We start from the raw sequence: 25,214 nt of genomic DNA, 5'->3' as shown, positions 1-25,214 counted from the left end.
TGTTGTATGCAATTCAGTTAAATTAGGGTTGGGTTTTTTTTGTCGCCCATCAATGATGATAATGACAGCGATGGAAACTCGGTCTGAAGGTAATAAGGTGCTGTGTAAATCGATTTAGTAAATCTATAAGCGAATCAGGAAATATATAAGTGAGAATGAACTAAACGTGAAATGCATGATAACACAACACCAACCTTGCATTTAAACTGCGTATTTTGGGGTCCCATATTCCCAGCAATTTGCGGTTATTTTTGCTGACACTACAACACAAATTGGGACCATACTTGTGTCCAAGGGACTGCCAGTGCACTTCTCATTCAAACGGCAGAAATGCACTAACTTCCTTCAATGTGCTGAAGCCTATATTTTCATGCCAAAATCCATTCATGAGCCTCTCCGAGGCGACTGAGAAAGTGTTCATTGATTGTTACCGCGCGCACAATAGGCATTGCCTGATTGCAATGCGGTAATTTTGTCACAGCTCAGCGAACTGTTTGTGTTTGCGCTTGCATTGTGAACACTCGAGACGTTAATGGGGTAGGTGTCCCTGAATGTGGTCAGAAATTCAGCGATGTACTCTGAACAACTGGAGCCCATTCCCTGCGCACACCTGCGTCACAGGGATGTGGTCAAATTTTGATTCAAAGCTTTCGTGACTGCAGGGATTCATATTCTTGGTTCTTTCGGTAAAGTCACGTAGAAGGGAAATAATAAAATAAAAACAATAATATTTTTATTATTTTATTATTACCCTTCTACGTGACTTTACCGAAAGAACCAAGAATAGGGATGTGTTCTAGATTTGAAGCTTTCGTGACTGCAAGGATTCATATTCTTAGCTTTTTTCGGTAAAGCCACGTAGGTAAAAAATTAAAATTAATAAAAGTAAAATAAAAATAAAATAAAAACCATGACGTTTCGGAGGCAACACAAGCTTCCGTCTGCAGGTGGAACCGTCACAGCACGATACTTTTATTAATTAAAATTTTTTACCTACGTGACTTTACCGAAAAAACCTACGAATAGGGATGTGGTTGATGGCATTTTGTGGGGGCCATGCTGTGACATAACCATCGTGCACATGGGACACCCACTTGCAGAACAATCAAGTATTTTCTTAGTAGGCCGTATTGCAATTAGGTTTCTTGCTGTGACTTTGTTTTGCCCAAGAGAAGCCCCACTGAGTCTCAAGTCCCTTGTAAAGAAGCTCCTGCATTGGGACATTGGATCAATCACATTCGGAGATGTTTGGTGTGTGGTAGGAAACCGGAGTACCCAGACAAAACCCAAGCGCTTGAGGGGTAACACTTGAAGCTCCGCACAGATATATTCAAGTATCTATTACTTGTAAGGCCATCTCTCTTAGCCACCTCATATAGCCCAAGCCTAAAACACATTGTAACTTGTGGCTGTCACCTATATAAGTAAGAAAAACTGTCTCAAACCTGTTTAGCTTCTGAGATGTGAAGACATAGGTTTGAGTCATAGGAGTGATTTCATCAGGGCCTCTGGTTTTTTCCCACTTTAAAAATAATAATTGGAAAAAAATACCAAAGCAGGACTATTATTGAATAGTTTCGACATTTATTTATAAATTCCTAGATTCACATAGTGAGACGTTCGCATACAAGTATTTGTACCATAAAAAAAAATTTGTATAATGGTAGGTAAAGGTGCAGCCCTGCAATTGCTTGGTCATACCACTGCTGCTGGAAGAGCCTCGCCTTGGGGGGAGCTCTAGACAGCCCCTTTTCAGGGGGATTTTAGCCTACTCTTCCATGCTCGTCAGATGCCTTTGAGAAGGTGGGATTACCCGCACATTCACCCACCGCGCACGAATTGCCGATTGACTAAAATGTCGTGACTGCATTTATACTACTCGGTGGGCAGAGGTGTGTGAATTGACTAAACTTGACAATCATTTCAACTGCACTACGAGAATGTAAAATTGAACCAGTGACCTCTGGATTGCACAATGACAGCATCTCTTAATGCAGTAATCGGAAACAATTGTTTTTAACTCCTTATTTTCGTTTTTAAATAGGTTTTCTTATCTGAAAATATATATAATACACATTCCGTAAATATGTAACATAATCGAAGGCAAATATATCACCAAAATATAAAATGGCTTTAGTGAGACTGTGGCTTATTATAATTGCCGGTTTCCTCTAGCAGGATGCAAATAATTTGTTTTAATTGAAAGAAGCAGCACTCCAATTCAATTGAGCAAATACAAAAGATATAAACGGAGTTAAATTTAATTTGCCAAACACCTCTACCTGGTGTATTTGGGGAGGGAAATAACATTAAAAAGGCACTTTAAATAAGATTAATTAATACCGTTGTGAAAAACCATTTCAATATAGCACTGCATTTCCTTGTTTTGAAAGCTGAAATAATCAAGGCTGTAACAAACGTATGGCAGGCAGCCAGAGCATGCCACTTTCACTTCTTTTGTCATTATCTTGCGACGGGAAGGTCAACACGAGACATTAACAAGTTACACACTGCAGGCAATTCATGTATCTTTCACGCTGGACTCTGAGATTTTTTTTTTCCTCCATGGTATACACCGATCAAATTCCAATTCGATATCTCTCGACAACATGATTGCCATCAGACATTATCTTTCTACTTCTGGATGAAGGCCTCCCCCCACGTTATTGATATCTTTTGTATTCTCATCATTTTTAACAGGCCGACTAGACACTGCACATGAGCTCATTGGATTGCTCCATTTCCATGGCGGTTATCATCCTCTTGGGCGATGTTTTCTCCCTTGGCTGTCGACTTCATCGTCAGTCTCAACAATCGTCCGTCAACCCTTTTAGCCAACTGTCCTGTCTGAGCCCACTTATCGTAACAGACAATGTAACGTCTCTAATTTATTCCTGATTTGAAGCTTTCGTGACTGCAAGGATTCATACTCTTAGTTCTTTCGGTAAAGTCACGTAGGTAAAACATGAAATAAAAAATAATAAAATTAAACAATGAAAATCACGACGTTTCGGAGGCAACACAAGTCTCCGTCATCAGGTGGGACCGTCACAGCCAGATTACCTACGTTACTTTACCGAAAGAACTAAGAGTATGTCTCTAATTTAGCTTTGTCCTCTAATCCATTGTCCTCTTTCTGCCTCTCAGTGTCATTACCAGCGTACACTCCTCCATGTTTCTTTTCATAAATTTTCGTCAGAGCCCATCTACGTCATAGCAAGCAATTGATGTGCATCATCGATGTCTGCCGAGAGATGCATATATAAAGACAAAGGACCCCTGTATATCTTCTTGGTTCTTACGGTAAAGTCACGTAGAAGGGAAGTAATAAAATAATAAAAATAAAACATAATAAAATAATTCTCACGACGTTTCGGCCACAACGCAAGCAGCCGTCCTCAGGTGACGACCAGGTCTGTCGGGAAGACAGCGTCTGAATCAAACACCACCACGCTTGGAGCGTATATTTAAGCTGGGTTAAATATACGCTCCAAGCCCCTGTATAGCCTTAACAGACTGTTGTGAGGGAGCACCTATGAAGGCTGGCACCTCACACGAGGGGGTGGGTGGCTAGCATCACATCTGGGCGCCTTTGGCTTCCTAGTAGCATTGTTTACACACTGCACTAGGTAATCATTTGAGGCTGAGTCGAGGTAGGGGAGGCCCAGGACCGGTTCAAATAATCGTCACCGGTGTTGGTCGTAAGTGGGATCGTACTCAGGTTGCCGGGTCCGTAGCACAGCGAGCTAACCAGTACGCTATCTCGTCCCACCGTTTTATATTTTGTATATATAAGTTAAAGTGACACTTGGCATAAAATGTATCTATGTGTTTAAATTTTCAAATATAAACACAAATTTGCATTGCGTGTGCCGAACGCACAGGTCAGGTGGCCCTAATTTAGATTAGTTGAATCCCTCCCAGCATAACGAGTTTAACGCAAGCATTTTCACAGCAATTTAACCTGTAGCAGGAAAAAATGCGATGTTTGTGAAAATTGCCACTGGTTAATAAAACAGATGGTTTATAACAAAAAAAATGCATTCATCTCTGCAATGTTTAAATTTTACAGCAAGTGACCCCAAGATGCTCATTTTATCTTTGGCATCCAAATAAAAGGTCCAGTTATGTTTATTCACGACAAGAAAATGCCTAATTTACTGGCCCCACTTGCACACTGTTCATAGATGCAATCCGGGCAAAAGGCAGTGGCATGAATATTATTTCAGAGATTGATGAAAAGTGTTTCAGCCTCCAAGAATGAAATGGAATTTTAATGCATGCTACCGTGCACATTATTCTGTCGACCTACCTTCAATACATGACAAAGGACCTTGCAAAATATTCTACAAGACATCAGAAAAAAAGGCTATTGGACTTGCAAAAATCCTACAAAAACTGGTAACATATTTACAAAACAATACTGGTGCGATTGTATTCATTTTAAGATTGTGCAAAACAAGCCGGTCGCACAGCTTTTATGATCAAAATATGTATTCATTTACTAGTTAACTAAATCATGAATTTCATGTTTATTTCCTGCCCTCTGTCGTGTACTTTTTAGATTTTATTTTTATGGACTGCTGCTTGTTATGTGTGTCTTCTATGTTGTTCATATATATGTGTTAGTAAGCTCCTGTGTTATTATTATTCGTTCGTGTTTTAATCAGTGGTCAAATTATCTTAGTTTTTTTTGCTGAAGCCAAAGAACTAAAGAACACTGCTTGGCTGGAATTTACGTATGATGAAGCAAATTAATTGGTCATTAGACCAACACAATTGTCACAACATTTGGTCTTAATATGTATGCATGTATTCATTCTTCAAAGCACAATGATTGTGCGTGTAATATATTCTCACTCAAAGATGCACTTGGATAACCATAAAATTCACCTGCAGACGTCGCAGGCATGAATATAAATGTGAGTGTCAGCATCGAGATTCCGAAAAACACAGAGATAAACACTGACACATTCACACGCTCCGATGCACAGAGACACCTATGCACACTCGCAAAGATACGGTGAGATGTACGCATAGAAATGTACGTTTCCACTTTCTGTGCGATGCAAGAAGCCGATATTTCTCTGACATTATCACACATTACAATTGCTTCACTGCTACAAAAATAATGATAAACTCTTGCAAATGCACCTTTAAATTTGTTACGGTATTGAATTCCAACAAAGAACAAGTGTGTTTTTTTTTTCAGTTGAGCTGTGTGCATATTGAGAATTTATACCCTCAAGCTTTTGACATGTACTACTGCGGCATCTTCAGGGATTTAATTATTTCAGCTCAATCCAAGTTTTGAAGATACCCGCAGTAGCACGTGGTGAAAGATTGAGAGAAAAAAATGCGTTGGCATGCAGCGCAGCCCAGATAAGCATTGCGACACAACTCCACTTTAATTTAAATTTTTTTTATATTTTCTGGAATTTCACTTTGCACGATGAAACGTTTCTTGAAAGATGCACATACTGTTTTGTAAGAGTCATTGTATTGGCTTTCTTTCTCTCTAGTATTTTTTTTATTGTAGGAGCGATGTGTGAAAGTTATGCATGCATTGCAGGTGTGGACACTGTGCAATGTCTTAGTGCTGTGTTATGCATTTTGTGGCAAAGTGCTGCGATTTTTGCACGGGAAAAGCAGACCTGCCTCATAGATGCCTGGGACTTAGAACTGTAGCATTTTCAAGATGGACGCTGCGGGCGCAGAGAATTGAGACCTCCAAGAGAGGCTCACAGAGCTGTATAGTTATTTTTGCAGAAGCTTCCTGGCCACAAATTAGATAGACATTTATATCAGCCAAATACTCATGTTTCTAAATGTAGAACGAAAAACCCAAGGACCCAGACAAAAATCCACGTGACCATATGGAGAACACGCAAATTCCACATATGCAGTTTAACATGTAGGCTTTCGCAACCAATATCATCCATAATACAGGTTTTGGGGGTTAGAGCACGTAAAAATTATAAATGCGTCGTTAAACTGCATATGTGGAGTAAAAATAAAAATAAAATAAACACAGCAAATTAGTAAGGTTTGTCACGTTAACAGAACATGCCAATTAGTTACTAGTACAGCACACCGGTGTGTTTTAGAGCCAAGCCACAACATTTACAATCTGAGTATGACGTTTTGCCAGTAATTACAATTAGCTTCATCAGGCGACAACCAGATTTGTGGAGTCCCCCTGTTTCGTTCATGAAATAGAGGGGTAGATGTGATGACAGCACTCGTGTGCCTTTCTTGCGCGAAGTGGGGGAGGGGATTAATGAATGCATATAAATTACTATGGTTATCCATTGTCGTTTGGGTTATTTACATGGTAATTTGCGCATATTATAGACGCGCATTATGCAAGCCCGTTGTTCTTTTACTTCATGTCGATTGTGTGTACTAAAATAGGCGTACCAATGGTAATCTCAATTGAAGTATGGTGACCTGTATAAACACACATATGAACGATGTATGATTTGATGATTCGCTTAAATTACTCCAGACTCTAGTAACGCACACAGGGTTGGCCAAATATATCCCACAACTAGCTGAACATTGTCTAAAAAACATCTATTTCTTGTGGAAGGGTGACTTCTATAAACAAAAGAAAGGAGCAGCAATGGGCTCTTCTTTGTTTCATGTGATAGCGAATTTGTACATGGAAGATTTTGAAACAAAAGCAATAGCTTCAAGCACACTAAAACTCTCTGCTTGTGTTAGATATGTGGATGACACATTAGTGATCTGGCCACAAGGCTAAGATACACTTAACGAATTTATAAATCACCTCAACTCGCAAAACCCATCCATCCAGTGTAAAACATGGAAGTAGAAGCTGACAGAACGCTACCATTTCTGGATATTCCGCTTGGACGCGGTCGAAATGTTAAAATAACACACAGCATTTACCAACACTGACACCTATTTGAATGCAGAGTCACACCATCACTCCGCACAGAAATCCGCTCTCATCAAGACGCTCATACATCGGGCTAAGAAAGTGTCAGCTGGTGATAGTCTGAGAAGTGAAATGAAACATGTTAAAGAAGTGCTGCAATTAAATGGTTACAATGATGCACAAATCAACTTGAATGCCAAAACCAAATCAAATAACACGAGCATTGAAATTGATCAAGTAATGAAAACTATTAAAATACCGTACATTGCGGGAGTAACTGATAAACTAGCCAGATGTTTGGAAAAACAAAACATCCGAGTCAGATTTGGCACGGTACATAAAAAACTAATTAATATCTGGTACAAAATATTTATTACCGAAGCTATCAACAGAAGGTGTGTACCGGATTAATTTCACTTGTGACAAATGCTATGTTGGGCAAACAGGATGAATGATCAGCACGAGACTAAAAGAACACCAAAGAAATAAAAAAATTATCCCAAATACAACTGTCAGCAGTAGCAGAATACGCGTGCCAACAAGGATTTTGATAATGCTTACATTCTGTTTAAAACTAGTTACTACTGGCCAAGACTAATTAGAGAATATATCAAAATTGAGAGAAAGAAAAATAATGTAAACATTTTAAACGTTCCGATAGCTACAGACTTAGTGCCGCTTGTAAGCGATCATCGAATAATACATTGTTAAAATGCATGCCTATACAGGTCACCATACTTCAATTGGGATTACCGTTGGTACAGCTATGTTAGTAACACAATTCACAGGAAGTACAATAACAATGAGTTCCGTAATGCACATGCATAATTAACCATGATTACCATATGCATAACCCAAACGGAAATGGATACCCATAGTCATTTATATGCATTCATTAACCCCCCCCCCCCCCCCCACTTCGCGCAAGAAGAGCGCACAAGTGATGTCATCACATCTACCCCTCTATTTCAGGAACGAAACAGGAGGAGTTTTCCACAAATCTGGATGTTGCCTGATGAAGCTAGTTGTAATTACTGGTGAAATCTGGTACTCAGATTGTAAATGCTGTGGCTTGGCTCTCCAACACTCTGGTGTGCTGTACTAGTGACGAATTGGTATGTTCTGTTTACATGACAAACCTTACTAATTGGCTGTTTATTTGTATTTCTTTTTTTATTTTCTATCCACGTGACTTTACCGAAAGAACCAAAGACTATCATCTAATTGGCATTTACAGGACAAATGCAGCAATGGGATTGTTATGTTACATTTAAAAGGTGCTTCAAATTTTGTTTTAACACTTCCGAGACTTTTCAACAATATTACAAGAAACGTGCCTCCGGGCTCTGGAGACCACCTGGAGAAGATCCCCGGCATGCATTTGACAATGATGGCGGACATGTGTAGTATTAACGTACATTTGTTATAATGTTACAGTGTATTACCTGTTTTTTTCCCATGAAAAACGATTGTCCCCTCAAAATTGTAACAAGTATAACCCGTAAAAACAAAGTTTTTCACTATAAATCCTTTATATGCGTGGCGGCTAGAGTCCTCTCGTCCTCTGGCTTGAGATGGCTGCCACCTATGGGTCAGATGATTGTCTGCCAGTATTAAGCAATTGGTAATTAAATATTTAATTTGTTTTCCCTAAACAGTGTAAAATTTTGGAAAAAAATGTTCACGAACATTAATTGTCTCGCACAACGAGTCTGTGTGCAAAATGTCAGCTCGATTGGATCACGGGAAGTGGGTTAAAAAACGACCGAAAGATTTGCACGGTCGTAAGCAAGCAAGCAAGCACGCGAACTTAATATAAAGGATTTAAAACAAGTATAACCCGTAAAAACAAAGTTTTTCACTATAAATCCTTTATATGCGTGGCGGCTAGAGTCCTCTCGTCCTCTGGCTTGAGATGGCTGCCACCTATGGGTCAGATGATTGTCTGCCAGTATTAAGCAATTGGTAATTAAATATTTAATTTGTTTTCCCTAAACAGTGTAAAATTTAGGAATTTTTTTTCACGAACATTAATTTTCTCGCACAACGAGTCTGTGTGCAAAATGTCAGCTCGATTGGTTCACGGGACGTGGGTTAAAAAACGACCGAAAGATTTGCACGGTCGTAAGCAAGCAAGCAAGCACGCAATCACCCAAGCAAGCGAACTTAATATAAAGGATTTACAAAAAAAAATCAGGACCCTGTAGCCAATGTATATTCGCTGCACCGTGCGTAGCCAACCGTGCTCGTCGAGCAGCCATCTTGGCTCCGGTCAAATGCACACGATGAGTCTCGCCTCTTTTAAACGGATCGCGAAAGAGAAAACGAGTGCAATCGGTGAGGTTAAAGCAGAGTAATGTTAATCACGAGACATGTGTTGAGAGGATTACGCAAAGTGCATCGTAGAGAGTGCAAGAATTGCACACTACTGGTCACCTTTGCAATCCCTAGTCCAGGGGTGGCAATTCCACGTAGTCTTTTGTAAAGGTCAGTTTGCCGATAAGACAACCACTGTTGTCATCTTAGCCAGTTGATTGTATACTATGTGGCACTCAATTTTACCAACCACAGAGCAATGCAGGGGCTTATTTCACCTTGGTGACCATGGAAGGGGTTTCAAGTCCACTGAGTTACAAGTTGTACCAAATCAGTTGCTGTGATACGTAAAATATTAAAAAAAGATGTATGACCTCCACACGCATCCGCTTGTTATAGGAAAACACTCATGCTGCCACGAATGTCCTGTGCCCATGTTGTGCAGCTTTAAAACCACGGTAATTGATTGGCACGCAGCGATATGTCCTGTGGTGTCACAGTCGGGGGCTGTCCACTGCCAGCAGGTATCCAGAATGTAGGTGGTGTAATCGGTACAGCCCCATCACTTATACCCAAATATACGTCGTAGACCAAAGAAAGAGGTCTAAACAGACACTGCATTGCTTTTGTAGGTGCAAACCGAAATAGAATGAGTATAACAGAATAAAAAATGTTTGGACTGGAGGAATTCAATGAGCTCTTGAGATCTTTATTCACAGACCTCATTTACGACCATTTGTGAAGCCATACCCACAAGAAAATGTGTTAAAGCCAAGATCAAATTAATTAATGTCATGATAATGTGCAACCCTTTGTCAATACATCGTAGGTCACGGGGGTTGTTTGACCATACCTCACCACGCTTTGTCAGTGCGGGTTAGTGAAGGAGATTCCGAGAATCTTTTAAGATATCACTAAGCACATATTGTGGGTTCATAGCGTAGTGCGCCAGCTACTGCACCGATAATTCACCCCAAGCCTATTCGTGTTTCAAAATCCGTCCTTTGTGAATAAGAAACAGAAATTATGATAAAATAATTATGTAGGAAAAAAATACTTCCTTTGTCAAAAGTTACAATTTAAAACCGCATCGAATGGAATGCCACTGAGCTGGAGGCATTTTCAACTCTGTCCAAAAGATAACCCGATGGACGATGAGATCACTGCAAAAGAACATGTCTAATAATGCAGTGGTACTTATGCTGCTGTTGCTGCTGTTTTGGGACTTCTCCATTGCCTGCGGTTCCAAAATTAATGTGACATTTCTTACGCATGCATTGCAAAATAATAACAAAAAAACCTTGTATATAAATCAAAAATTATGGTCTTTCGGCCTTGAAGAAGTCAAGAATGTGCCTCTCTACGACAGCTTTTACATGATTTCAATAACATTCTCTTTTATTCGATAAGATCTCAAATAATTTAAATATGTAACGTGTGCAATAGAATTACATATACAAAACATTCCTTCCCAGGGACTCTTATCCCTTTTGTAAGCTGTGGATACATTGAAATGTAATTTTTTTTAAATCCACATACCATGTAGTTTCCACTCTTATTATGCGTTGATTTTTATTTTCAGCAGTGAGCTCTGGTTATGTTAATGGACAAATCAACGTGCACTTTTCTGCTGCGGTAATAGCACGGGTTGAATGGTTCAATGGATTAAATAAAAAAAAACACGTTTGTTTACTTTGCTAAGCTGGCTGAGTGTCAACGTAAAGCTCCCTTAAGTGTCATGTTTGTATATTCTGCTCGGCAACATTCATAAAAAAATTAATCTGTTTTACGTGTCATTCCATAAATAAAAGCATTGTCCTGAACGTGGAATTAAAACAGTTGGTCAAATTATTCTTAAGGTCTTCCTGATAGATGTTCTCTGTTATTTTTCAATAAAGTAAATACCAACCAACAAGGCCTGTCTTTTGTTAGTTTCTGTTTAAGCCCATATTTAGCTTAATCTACACTTGCAGTTCAAGCTGTAATTTTTTCTCAACACTTTCGACTACATTGCGTGTGTGCGTGTCTCTGTGCGTCTGTGTAGGGAGCAGTGGCGCAGTTATTATCTTACAACGTTGCAAACATCGTGAGCAGGTTTAGAGTCTTTTCCTTACAGACCAATGCCACATCAGCAGCTGAACCTGCCATAGGTTTCCACCTATGGAAACCTATGGCAAGTTTTCCACTGATCTGTGTTATAAATGTAATTTCTGTATGATTCCAATCATTGCAGTGTCTGAGGGGTTGCACAATCAGAGGTGAGGCTGAGCTCGTCGCTGCCTCACCTCTCGTCTCTTCCTGTATTTGCAGTGGAGCTCCGCAAATTTGGCGATTTTGACTATAAAAATTATTGGAATCATACAGAAATGACAACGCAGATCAGTGGAAAAAATCTTAATCTGTATTTTATTATTTTTTATTTTCGTAACAGCTATTTTCATTGGAGTATGACGGGTGAGGCTGTACCTCCCCTGCCTCCCCTGACCGCACGTTCCTGGTTTCCACTATATATGGGGCAACACGGTGGCGGATATGTTCACTGCCTCGCTTGGTATGAAGGAAGTTGTGGGTTCGATCCCGACACTTGACGCCTGTTTATTTTGAAGTTTGCATCGTTGCGAGGATTTTTCTCCGGCTCCCCCAGTTTTTCCCTCCACATTTAGAAACACGCGTTTAGAGCATCGGGCTGCAATACATTTCCACATGATAAGCCACTTCGTTGTGCAATCATTTGTGGCCAGGTCACTTCTGAAAAAGAGCTAATATTTCAGTGGGCCTTAAGTGTTAAAATAATAACGTTAGTTCAGTTAGTATATTAACTCATCCTTAAATAGGTACGTACTTGGTATGATGTTGATCATCAACACTGCGGGTGGTGGTGGTGGTCGTGACACCACCCCTTCGTGCTCGTTTTACTACAGTGGTGCCTGATGGCAGAGCTGGGTGGCTCTTGCAGAGTCCATGAGTGGAACTCAATCCCAGGCTAAGAATCAGAACTGTTCCACCTACACCAGTGGTGGCTCCTGCAAAATCTCTCAGGGGGGGCAAATGTCTGGATGATTGATAAGGATAAGGTCCACCCATGCAATGGATAAATTAACAGCTTAAGCATGTAAAGGCAACTTCACTTCTTTAATATTAATGAAAAATAAAGTGACTCTTACAATATATCTCCTTGTTTGTTTCTATACTCACTATTAATACAATCCACTCAAGTTTATTTTATTAAAGATTCCACTAGGTGGCGACAAATTATATTGTTGGATGAAACGTGCTTACGTATGATGACGTAAGCACGTTAGGGCGAGCCCTCCCGGAAGCCATAGAGAATGCATTGCAGCGCCCCCCGTTCGAAAAAAAACATCTTTGAATGTAAGTCTATGGGGCCACTCGGGGCGATTCTCAGCCGGAGTGAAATCGCCCAAAAAGAGGCGGTACTCCACAGAACGTAGCATGACGCTGATTGGACTATATCCAGAGGCACAGTGACGGCTAGCGTGACTCTGTGGTTGAATGACATTGGTGGTGCGTCGCCCAATCGCCCTAATGAAGAAACCGCCCCTGGCCTACAGCATATAAGGCTTCGTAGAAATCTTTGCGTTATAACAAATGAGGAATTTCGATAAATCGTCACGACTCGGGGTCAAGATTTGTTTTGTTTGTCTCTTTTTGTTTGTCTCGTTTTGTTCCCTCAATTTGCATCAATGTCACATATTCATTACGCTTGGTCGCATCTATGTGAACCGACACTGTGAGTCAGCCCATCGGTCACAGCAACTCGAGCAATATTTTTTAGATAGAGCTGAGTAAGCCCTCAAACTAGCCAGAATGAACCAGTGGCCGATGGTATGATGATGATCAGCTGTGACCTTTGAATTACGTGAATAAGGTGGCCAAATGTTATGACCGTGCGAATCTTGTGAAGTAAAAGAAATGTCTAACCGCTCTTCCCAATACTCTATTTCTTTTTTTTCATTTGAGAGTGTGGAATGATTTAGTGAAATTGGAGACAATTCAATTCATGTGATCCATACCTTCCATTTTGTCCTTGAGGGTTAAGGGCACTCATGTGCAATATAGTTGTTCTTCATTGAGTAAAGTAGATGAAGTAAAACACGACTAGGGTAGTAGAGGAATGCAACACAAACTCTTTTCGGTCACCATTGCAATACAGTTCCATAAATGAATGTCGTTTAGATATCATTCTTCCAATCTTTAGGATGGGATAGTATAAGGTAAACGCACAGCCCTGCAATTTATTTCTCATGTCACTGCTGGCAGTGGGGGCTCCTGTAGAGGGACATGTAGAGAGCCCATCTAGACAATGGGTTAGTTCCAGTTTATAAACCGCACACATTATCAGCACTCAATTCTCCCGTGCAGATTTCAATCGTGAGCATCGTGAGCATAAGAATCGCTCTTCTTTTGATGAATCGTTCCATCGCGTGACCTAGCAGCAACCGTGCATTACATGCCAGCGGTTGACCTTAGTTGGCGTTCTTGCAACGTGAAACACGAGTGAAAAATTAATTTCCTCGGAGTATTACGGCAAATGTTGTATGTTCACCTGTTCAACCACCCTCCACCCCGGCATGAATGCAAGATCATAGTGGCTCGTTTAAGTACACATGCAAAAACCCATTTGATGGACTGTGAACAGAGGCTGCATGCAACTTGTTTGTAATAATCCTGTACATGTGTTTTTCTTTCCCCAAGGGGACCTGACTTTGACTATGACTACTACAGAGAGGATTTCTATGACAGGTAAGTCTTCTTCTGTTATTCCCTAGGCTCTGTCTGTGAGTTTAACAGTACCGTACGTCGATTGTTTAGTAGAACTTGGCAGGAGAAATGAATTGTATTTTCATACGTATAAAAGCATCAAGAACACGATGTTAAACATTCAACATTGTGCAAAATTAAATTGCAGCTTATTAACTAAATTAATGTCATACATTGACATTTACGTAACAGAAATATCGTTTAATTCTGTTAAAGCGATCTTTGGAGTAGCACAATGAAAAAGTAATTTCAACATTGTTCATTTTAATGTCATTAGGGAGCAAGCTTGAAACTGTCTATTAATCTACATGCAATCAAGTACTTGATGTCATCTATTGATGGCCATTTAGAAAATTGCATTAACATAAGAAAGGTACTCTGTCCATTCATCAGCGATGGTAGTTGAATACGATATTAAATTGTATTGTAATTATTAATGTTATTTTATATTAACGGGGCGATGGTTGGCGCAGTTGTTAGCGCACTGCGCTATGAGCCCAGTGACCGGAGTTTCGTTCCTGGCCATGGCTGACTGGACATCTGTGAGAAAGAGCTTTATAGCTTATCGGATTCCTCCAGAATAAATAAATATTCTGATACCTTTAATACCCACTCCCTCCCACCAATAGCCAGCATGAACTAGCTTGGTGAAGTATGGTCAAAAACCCTCACAAACGCGGTGTATGGAAAGCCTTCATCCAGTCGTCGACCGACAACAGCGGCATTGAAATGTTTATTTTCGTGAGAACATTCAAAGCCCGAGTGAATCGAGCTCTTGTTGTGGTCTCCTGATTAAAGAGACATTTCAGAGACGGCTGTTTGAGTTAAGGTCATTGTGACCGTTTGTGTTATTGCGGTTTGTTTCCCCCCCCCCCCGCACCCCCCCCCCCCCCCAGCGTGAGACGAGGCTTTTGTGACCAATTGTAAATGTTGTGGATTTACTCTCCAATGAGACCGGTCTGCTGTACTCGTAAGGTATTGGCATCTTCTTGGTTCTTTCGTTAAAGTCACGTAGAAGGGAAATAATACAATAATAAAAATAACACATAATAAAATACAATTCTCTAGTGAGAATTGTATTTTATTATGTTTTATTTTATTTTTATTTCTAAATTTTATTATTTTATTATTTCCCTTCTACGTGACTTTACCGAAAGAACCAAGAAGATGAATCCCTGCAGTAACGAAAGCTTTAAATCGAAATGTAGGTATTGGCATGTTCTGTTTATGTGACAAACCTTACGAATTGGCTGTGTCGGGTGGTGGCGCGTTTAACGACGCATTTATATATTTCCTCTATCTCACCCAATAAACCTCTATTATGGATGAGACAACAAAGCTTGCAATTGGCAGCTTATTTCAAATTAGCATGTTTCGTAGAATCTATGCTCCAATTTGTTCCACGTATGTCCATGGTCACATCTAAAATGTGTCCTTTGCATCAGGGAGAATTCATACATGAGAGTTGTGCTTTGCATTAGTCGAGAGGCAGATTTTTCTAAGCTGCATCTCAATGTCATTTCTCCTGCACGTCCACCACCGCACCGCGCATTACGCCTATACCATTTTGAATTAAATAAAGTGTCTTTGCACAAAAAGGAAAAAAAAACACCCTTTCGGGGCTTGAATTAAATTATTCACACTTATCTTCAACTCCAAGTAAAACTCAGATCCTGTCGGTATATTTTATGTGTAGAGAAAATAACAACTCATAGCCACAGAGTCCTAGATTTCGGTTGTAGGGTAAAAATGTGGACGTCACTGTTACGAGATGTTAACTACCTCGCCTGGTATACAGGGGGTCGTAGGTTCGGTCCCGACCCTGAGGCCTGTATAATTGGAGTTTGCATGTTCTCCCCGTGGCCGAGTGGATTTTTCTCTGGGTCTTCCGGTTTTTCCCTCCACATTTAAAAAAACATGCTTTTAGAGTATTTGGCTGATATTAATGTCCACATGATAAGCCACTTCGTTGAGGTATCATTTGTGGCCAAGTCGCTTCTGTAAAAGAGCTCTATAGCTCAGTGGGCCTTACCTGGTAAGTTTAGTTTTTATAGGTTTTTTTTTTTAAATAGTTTTTTTTTAGATAATGGTGGAGTTCGTAGAAACCGCATTCCCATACTGATGGATACCTGTAGCTGTAACCACGGGGGTCACTGCCGTGCAGGTGATAGAAAAGCCGTAACACGAGAGAGAAACAAGACGAGACAGACGAGAGAGGGTTTCAGCCCTGGGTGGGACTGTGACCACTGCATGGTGAACGCTGTTGCACATCTCGCAAAAGCAAGGCTGCAGGTTACGAGCGTTGGTCGGTGTGCTATAACTCCACCCTTCATCCGTATACGGGATCAATAAAAACAAGCACCGCTCTGTGCGAGGTGAACGGTTGCTCATCGGAGCGACTGACACTGCCTGCTCGGGGCCAGTAGTAATGGGGATAAGCACCACCGCTCAGGCAGGAGCTTTGACCTGCTGTCGCTCTCCGGTACACCCGGGTTGCGGGTTGTGCCGCGTACCGCTCGGCATTTACGTCGGGGACTCAGTACCTGAAGAAGCCCCCCCGCCCCCCTGCCTCCCGACCGCGTGTGGAGTGAATCGTCGGACATCACGCCAGACGGCACAACCCGAAAACAAACCGGGGAGCTGCAGTCCGGCAGCAAACGCACGCGTGGTTTCACACTTGACCAACCGCCCTGTCCTTTGCCGTGCGCTGACACAGAGTCTATGAGTACCCGGTGAGGGGGCCCCTGCCCCCGCCACGCACGCTGCTGCCCATCAAGCGCCCACGCATCTCCGTGCCCGTGCCACGGCGCGGCAAGGGGGGGTTCCCCCTCAAGGGGGGGCCCCGCTCCACCGTGACGGGCACGGCCCCCTCGGGCCCCAAGCGGCCCACTAACGACGTCGCCACCGTCAGCCCGAGCGCTCCGGCCTCCATCCGGCCCGAGCCCACAATCAGCCCATCCACCGTCCAGGGCTCTCAGTCCGTGGCTAATAACTCCAATGGTGAAGTTCCTTTCTCCGTGTTTCCTTGTGCTGGCTTAATGTAGATTATCTCCGCTGACATGTAGAAAACACGTTTTTTGTTTTTCATTATTGTTATTATGGGATATAAACGCGCTATGTCCGTGTTCTGGGAACGAGACTGAGCAGCTATATTTCTCACTTGATAACATGGGCAGACAATACGCCTCCTGCAAACATCTATTTCTCCGCGTAACAAAAATGAAGCTCTTTTTATTCTTCACAACCCATCAGCCATATCGTCTTCTGGGAGTTCATAACTTAAACAACATCGCTTCAATGGCAACAAACGCTCGATCGGTTTCAGCTTTCAATGTTTCATCAGCAAAGCCAGGCTCGCTTGAACCAATCAATGCTGGTGAAATCCAAAATGTCTAAAGACAAGGGCCCTCGTTATGATAATTTCGTGTTATGTACCCTTGATAATATAATAGACTTCTAGTCGTGAGCTGCTCGGTTCAGTTCCAGCAGAAGCTTCCTCGCGCGTGCAGCGAAATGTCGGAGATCGTGCCGAACAACGCGCGGTGTGACATCGGAGAGCCGTTCCGTACGACCGTGCAATCAAACACAAAAAATAATGTGATTCGCTTGCTGAACTTAGACACCTGTGAATATAAACATGAGAGCTGGAACCTCTGTGAAATGTCACAGTTCAGCCGTTTCTTGAATAATCCAACTGCCCCTTTAATCGCTGGCAACTGTGTTCTCATTAAATTGTTAATATCCTGTCCTGTGTTCTTTCCGCATGAACTCACATCATTGCGACTGCAGTATTTATTTTGATTGACTAGATTTTAATTTTCATTACAAATTTAATAAGATTTTTTTTCATTCATTCACTAGAGTAGAGGGACTGATGTGCAGTCCCGTGGATAAATAATACTTACCTAATTTTAAATACGTTTTGAAGTTGCACATTTAAGTACAAGTCACGAGAACATATTATGAACTGGAGTAAATAATAATGGTTTAGTACACTTTCTTTGAAGCAATTTGGTAACGTTTCATAAAATCTGTATATGTGTTTGGACAGATACGACAGCCGCCTTTCATAAAAAATATACATTAGCCGAAAACAAAAGTCACATTTGATTTGTTGTGATCAACAGTGATTTAGAACTGCACCATCGGATTTAATATTTCAGCATAGATGCGATGTGTCTAAAATATGTCCAGGAGACTTAATAGATGTGGAGACTTATTGCAGCTTGTCTCAGAAGCCTTATTGGTTGTGATATAATGAAAACAGCAATTGATGGACAAACTGTCAAAATGCAAGGCTGCTGTTGTGTATTGTGCGTCACATTTACGAAATCTATGTTGAGCTAATTCATTTCACTGATGTCATACGGAGCGGCATTGCCATTTATTACATTTGAGACTTCAAAACCTGTTTATCATCTGGTCGTGGGGGACGAGGAAAATTCGAAAGCACCCTTTGTTATGGTCTAATCCTCCAGGACCCTACGAAGGAATAAAAACAAAAACGGCATTACGTGATTCTGCTCAGAGTATTGTGAAACCCAGAGCTTAATTCAAATTCCTTCTGGATTGCATTGGACATCTGTGAAACAATTTCTTGTGTTTCACTCTCACCCCAACATAAGAAAAGAATTGACACCAACACCAATTCCGTCCCGAGTTTATGGGGGCCATGAGGGTCAGCAAACCGATTTTGAAAAGTTTTGCTGGTGTAGTTTTTTGTTCTCTTAATGTTGTTCACGATTGCATTTTTCTCACCTTGTATGGAAATTTCGCTAATGTCACTGAAATTCTCATAATATAGTGCCTATTTATTGATTTTATGAAAACCACATTTCAATACGCAATGAAGGATAGATGTTACGCACGTGGTGTTTGCACACCGATGTACTTATAAACGCCCTCGCTGCTAACTATATTTATTTTTTTGAGCCCCCCCAAAAAAAATCCATTATAAGGTCTGTAATAGGATTTGAACATTTCGACGGGCTTTACCATTTTTTTGTGTTCCTTACTGTGACATTTCTATTGTTTTGTTGCAGTGCGGAGTCACGACCTGTACACAATAAAGCAAGAGCTCACACAGATAAAAACTAAAATTGATTCGCTTCTGGAGAGCCTGGAGAAGATAGAAAAAGATCAGAGAAATCAAAACTGTATGTAGTATTCATTTATTCATTCACAACAACACACATTTGTGCATTACAATATTTCTGTATTACGATATTTGTGCATTGCAATATTTATGGGTTTGTCAATGTTGTCGCTGCTGGTGGGTTTTTTTTACTCCCCAATGAAGTTATCGGTACCTTTGGTGGCTTAGTGGTTTGCGTAGTGTGCTGTGAACCTGGTAACCCCTGTTAAATTCCTGGCCACGGCTCACATTAGTGACGAGTGATGTCTGAACCGCTCCCTGCGCACCCACTTCTCACCAACCCCGTGGAGACCAGCATAGTGCAGTATGGTCAGACAACCGCCATAACCGACGTGACAAGAGGTGGCTTCCATCCAGCAGTGGATTGACAGAGGGCTGACAATTGCTATGAATTGGTCACGTTCGAAGTTGCACGAAAGGTGCGTGCGTTTTAATTGAATATAATATTGCCCAAGCGTTTGTTTTAAGACCGGGGGTGGTGGTGGGGGGGTGCGAATGGCCAAGAAAGTTTAATTTACCCACCTGTCAAGTGATGGACAGCCTCGGACATGTGCTGGAAGGCAATGTGCTGCTGTGAAATGCAGGGCAATTTAACCTGCCAAAAGAGACCGATCGCTGGAGTAACACGCTTTGTCCTCCCATTGGCATTGTTAAAGCCATCCTGGTGAGTTTGGATTCGGCTTCATCTCATCCCATTACTTCCAGTGTAGCGACCTATTCAGCACCACCTGGCATTGCTTCATTCTCCCTGCCTATGTCCTTCACAAAGAAAGAGGTCCCAAAGTTTATTGAAAACGCTCGGCACCGGGAGTTGGAATCCTAGAGCTAGGCGGTTTTAACTCCTGTATGCAATTCAATTTTTTTTTAATTCATTTTCGGATCATGTCATCATCATCATCAGACATGATCAATCCACTGCTGGATGAATGCCTCCCCAAATCGCCGCCATCCCTTGTGATTCTGCGATGTGACAATCCACCTGTCACCTGCACAGGGGCTGAGCAATCCATTTCCCCGGTGGACTTTCTCTCAGATGCGTGCCATTCCTTGGGATCATGTTGGGCCATCAAACAGCTTAAAAAAATCACCTTTTATGATTATACGTAAAATGTATAGTATTATTATTAATTCGAAAGTTTGTCTTTACCCACATTTATGTTTATTTCAAATTGATGCTCGTATTGCTGATGTGATCTGCTACCTTTTATTTTCACGATATCACTTTCTGATGTAAATGTTTCTTGAAATATACTTCAACACTTTTTAAAATGTGCAAAAACATTACTGCATAAACCGAATGCGTTTCCTATTGGAATCTCTGCCGCCTTATATTAAGCGTTCGATTTTACAAGCCGGACAAGCGGTCGAAGAATGAACTAAAGGAATGTGTTAGGTCAAGATATGCCGATAGAGCAAATTGTGTGCTGTGTCCACAGCTGTCTGTGACCACGTGGAAGGAAATGGGATGGAGGAATTGGTCCCTGGGACTCCAGAGGAGCCAAACACAGATGATGCCCTGGAGGGAGGGAGCGAGGAGGTGGGAGACAGAGACAGAGAGGACGATGACTTTGAAGAGGAGACTGTCCATGTGGTGAATTGCTTTTCAGATTGCAGTTGTACATTAAATGGAGGTTGTATGCACTGCACGAGATCACACAAATGATTGATAATTGCCCTCTACCCTGTAGAAGCATAAATAACTATGCTTTAACATTTCGTTCTCAATTTATTTCTCTGATGCAGCAAAGTTTTCTTATGTAAATATGTACATTCTGTGAAAAAGTCAGTTTCCCCATCTTCAAATTTATCAAGCATGTCGTTTACATATTCATAGATTGGTAGATTTTTCCAGCAGACCATCAATCCACAAGTCATTACACACACTGCAGTGTGCAGATGCCGTAACATAATAAATTATTTGCTAAATAAATAATGAACCACATCACTGCCTGAAAGGGCCATATCTGCACCGCAAATCGTGCAAATAACCATTATCTTTACACTCCTGCGCCTGTGTCGATGTGCACACGAGAGAGCTGTTTCAAGCAGATACAGACGTCAAATATCACGGGCACATAAATATCCGTATCTTACTGCTCCGCTTGGCAACTCTGTGAAAGCGAGTATCACTCGGACCTGTGATTGACGGGATGTCATTCTTACTCTTGATGGACGGTGGAAAATAAGTAAATAAATCACTTGGGTTGCACATTACTGTCATGAAGTTGGAGAAACTCCCTTCTTTTGTTTGGCGCTCAAGAGTACGAGCCATTCCCATTACATGCCACCGATTCACAATGAGTGGTGCCCCAACGCTGGTGTTTAGTCCGTGTGGGTTGCTCTGAAGGTTATATGTCCACGCAGTTTCGACAAAAAACAACCCGATTGTTAAAATTCTAATTTAATACATTTTCGTTGGGTTACATAATACAATATTATTCTAAAATACTATTACGAATGTATACATTTCGATTTAAAGCTTTCGTGACTGCAGGGATTCATCTTCTTGGTTCTTTCGGTAAAGTCACGTAGAAGGGAAATAATAAAATAATAAAATAAAACATTATAAAATACAATTCTCACGACGTTTCCGCCACAACGCAAGCAGCCGCTGTCTTTCCGACAGACCTGGTCTTCACCTGAGGACGGCTGCTTGCGTTGTGGCCGAAACGTCGTGAGAATAATTTTATTATGTTTTATTTTTATTATTTTATTATTTCCCTTCTACGTGACTTTACCGAAAGAACCAAGAATGTATACATGTCGAACTTGCACCGTGCATAGCCAACCATGCTAATTGTACAGAGTGTTTTGAGGCAGATGTGCCGTTTTGATCACCATGTAACGAAATGAAATGTTCGTTGAGGAAATGGGGCTCTGTTATACCGATTCAAAAAAGATGACCTCTGATTTCCAATCCTTCAGTTCAATCCAAGGGAGTTGAACAGTGGCACTGCTGTGGTTAGTTTGCTTCAGCATGAACTCGGCGACTTGAGTTTTCTCAGTCACCGATAAAGTCAGTGGCAAGTGACACCTGAGCTGGTCATACCCTCTGCCTCACTCTCCCTCTTGAGTTATGAATTTGAAACGCTGTTGTCCTTCCCCAGCACCTCCGATTAGCACAGTTGGCTACGTACGGTGTGAACAAAGTTCTACATACATACAAACAAATCCCATAGCCGACACTGCATGGGATGGCCTTAATCAAGCAGATAATTAACAAAGAGCGCTGCAAGTCATTACTTTTGTAAAACATTTTTATTAAAAGCCCATTGAGACTGGCACTTTTACAGGTAGGAACAATATGTTCCACACTGCCCACCAGGGATTTTTTGTCTGTCTGTCTGTCGTGAATAAATAAATATATAATATAAACAGCTCTTTGATTGGTGGAGACCTACTGCCGGGTACGGAGAGGGGAGGTGGCTAAGGGAAGAGGGTCAGGGGAGGGGCCTAAGGAAGGTGGGAGTCAGGAGAGAGGGCCTGAGAGGGGGGTCAGAGGAGGGGCCTAAGGGAGGGGGGGTCAGGGGAGGGGCCTAAGGATATGTGGGGGGTGGTCAGGAAAGGGGCCTAAGGGAGGGGGGGTAAGGGGAGGGGCCGATAGTTAAGGGGGCTGGCTGCCAGCGTGGTGGGGATGTAGCTCAGGGGGAGAGCGCACGCTTTGCATGTGTGAGGGCCTGGGTTCAATCCCCGGCATCTCCATGTAGGAAGCTTTTATTTAATTCATTTTTCCAACAAAAGTTGAATTCCAAAATCAATTGGCTGTGTCAATGTCCCTGTAATCGGGGTGCACATGAACTCTCGTAAATATTACCCGATATGAACGATACCTTCCGATGAATTTGTGTTGATTTCAGGAACTTGCTATTTGTATAACTAGCGATGCACACAGTGATCAAATGGTTTACTTAAACATTTATAAATGAAAGCAAGTGCTCAAAGTATCCAGAACACTTTTATTTCCGAATTAAATATTTCCAAGAATAAAACACGTTCCTTCGGAGTGGGCAGGTAGGAACTTGGTTGGACAGCGCATTCGTGCACGACAGAAAGCTCGCGGTCACGTGACGCACTTCAACCAATCCCGGAACGTACATGTTTGGGAGGGGCTATGCACGACAGACAAATAATCCCTGGTGGGCAGCGTGAAACTGTTGTTCCTACTTGTATAATTCCACTCGTTGAGTTATCCTTCAGCGATGAGGACTCCAGACTGATTTTCTTCTCACCCACTCCGTTCGACCACCACTCGGCAGGTCACAACACTTTTCTCTCGGCTTCCTCCACGCACTGCTAAAATTTGGAAGTCCATCCTACGGTTTCAAGACTAATTATCTTGTTAATTCCATAAATATTTTGATTTCACACTTGATGATGATTGCTTGTGTTGCAGTCGAAACATCGTGAGAATTTTATTGTTTTATATTTGTATTATTTCTCTTCGACGTGACTTTACCGAAAGAACCAAGAATATGAATGCCATAAACATGTTAACTCTTATCGACTACAACTTTGATTGTAGTGCTGTTCATTGCTGACCGTATGGCATGTTGGTCTTCTGGATCTATGCTCAGCAACCATAACGAATGAAAACAAGCAGACGTTTTGTGCAGGCCACGCATATTCCTTCCAGTAAAATTGTCCACTGGCAAAAATATGACCTCGTGGAGATGCCGGGGATTGAACCCGGGGCCTCACACATGCGAAGCGTGCGCTCTACCACTGAGCTCCATCCCCATTCTGGTTCTACCGGGGCGCAGTTCCACCTAGGTATGGGTTGAAACTTTGTCATCAGCTTCTTCCTCTCCCTTGTCACCCCACTCACTCTCCTGTTGGCCCTGGGCCCTGGACACATCGAGTCTCCAAGCAAAATGTATTTCTTTGAAACAAAAAGAAATAACAAGAATACGTGTGGATGGATTATAGTATCCATCCACATGAATTCTTGTTATAGTATCCATTCGCATGTATTCTTGTTATTTCTTTTTGTTTAAAAAGAAATACATTTTGATTGGACTCTGTGCAGACTCGATGTGTCCAGGGCCCAAGGCCAACAGGAGAGTGAGTGGGGTGACGAGGGAGAGGAAGAAGCTGATGACGACGTTTCAACCCAGAGCCGGCCCAGCCACTAAGCGACCCTTGCAATTGCAAAGGGCCCCGTGGCCAGCAGAGGGCCCCCTAGAGTCACTGCTAGCTAGTGGGTGAAAAAAAATCATACATCAAAGGGGCCTCCAACCAAATTTTGAATAGGGCCCCCAAAGGTCTAGGGCCGGTTCTGTTTCAACCCATACCTAGGTGGAACTGCGCCCCGGTAGAACTAGAATGGGGATGTAGCTCAGTGGTAGAGCGCACGCTTCGCATGTGTGAGGCCCCGGGTTCAATCCCCGGCATCTCCACGAGGTCATATTTTTGCCAGTGGACAATTTTACTCGAAGGAATATGCGTGGCCTGCACAAAACGTCTGCTTGTTTTCATTCGTTATGGTTTCTGAGCATAGATCCACAAGACCAACATGCCATACGGTCAGCAATGAACAGCACTCCAATCAAAGTTGTAGTCGATAAGAGTTAACATGTTTATGGCATTCATATTCTTGGTTCTTTCGGTAAAGTCACGTCGAAGGGAAATAATAAAATAATAAAAATATAAAACAATAAAATTCTCACGACGTTTCGACTGCAACACAAGCAATCATCATCAAGTGTGAAATCAAAATATTTATGGAATTAACAAGATAATTAGACTTGAAACCGTAGGATGGACTTCCAAATTTGAGCAGTGCGTGGAGGAAGCCGAGAGAAAAGTGTTGTGACCTGCCGAGTGGTGGTCGAACGGAGTGGGTGAGAAAAAAATCAGTCTGGAGTCCTCATCGCTGAAGGATAACTCAACGAGTGAAATTATACAAGTAGAAACAACAGTTTCACACTGCCCACCAGGGATGATTTGTCTGTCGTGCATAGCCCCTCCCAAACATGTACGTTCCGGGATTGGTTGAAGTGCATCACGTGACCGCGAGCTTTCTGTCGTGCACGAATGCGCTGTCCAACCAAGTTCCTA

General features: G+C 41.8%; 1 protein-coding gene and 3 non-coding genes across 7 annotated transcripts in view; 3 read left to right on the top strand and 1 right to left on the bottom strand.

The window, feature by feature from the left end:
• LOC133350842 (RNA-binding Raly-like protein) overlaps positions 1 to 25,214 on the top strand; it is a 142,435-nt gene that overhangs the window by 112,038 nt on the left and 5,183 nt on the right. For 2 of the 4 annotated variants that reach the window (XM_061565618.1, XM_061565619.1), the window contains 4 exons: positions 13,937 to 13,984; positions 16,719 to 17,002; positions 19,045 to 19,158; positions 20,594 to 20,748. In XM_061565618.1, coding sequence (XP_061421602.1) covers positions 13,937 to 13,984; positions 16,719 to 17,002; positions 19,045 to 19,158; positions 20,594 to 20,748 — 601 coding nt within the window. The remainder of the gene's footprint in view (positions 1 to 13,936; positions 13,985 to 16,718; positions 17,003 to 19,044; positions 19,159 to 20,593; positions 20,749 to 25,214) is intronic. The other 2 variants (XM_061565620.1, XM_061565621.1) reach the window with 2 other exon arrangements.
• On the top strand, positions 22,788 to 22,859 carry TRNAA-UGC (transfer RNA alanine (anticodon UGC)). Its single transcript has one exon. It is a non-coding gene; the product is annotated as a tRNA-Ala (tRNA).
• TRNAA-CGC (transfer RNA alanine (anticodon CGC)) lies at positions 23,823 to 23,894 on the bottom strand. The gene has a single exon. It is a non-coding gene; the product is annotated as a tRNA-Ala (tRNA).
• TRNAA-CGC (transfer RNA alanine (anticodon CGC)) lies at positions 24,482 to 24,553 on the top strand. The gene has a single exon. It is a non-coding gene; the product is annotated as a tRNA-Ala (tRNA).

The sequence above is a fragment of the Lethenteron reissneri genome, chromosome 35, assembly GCF_015708825.2.
Source record: "Lethenteron reissneri isolate LAM-NWPU_2019-01 chromosome 35, ASM1570882v1, whole genome shotgun sequence".
Classification (NCBI taxonomy): domain Eukaryota; kingdom Metazoa; phylum Chordata; class Hyperoartia; order Petromyzontiformes; family Petromyzontidae; genus Lethenteron; species Lethenteron reissneri.
Note: the sequence above shows the minus strand (reverse complement) of the source record. Positions and strands in the feature narration are given on the sequence as shown.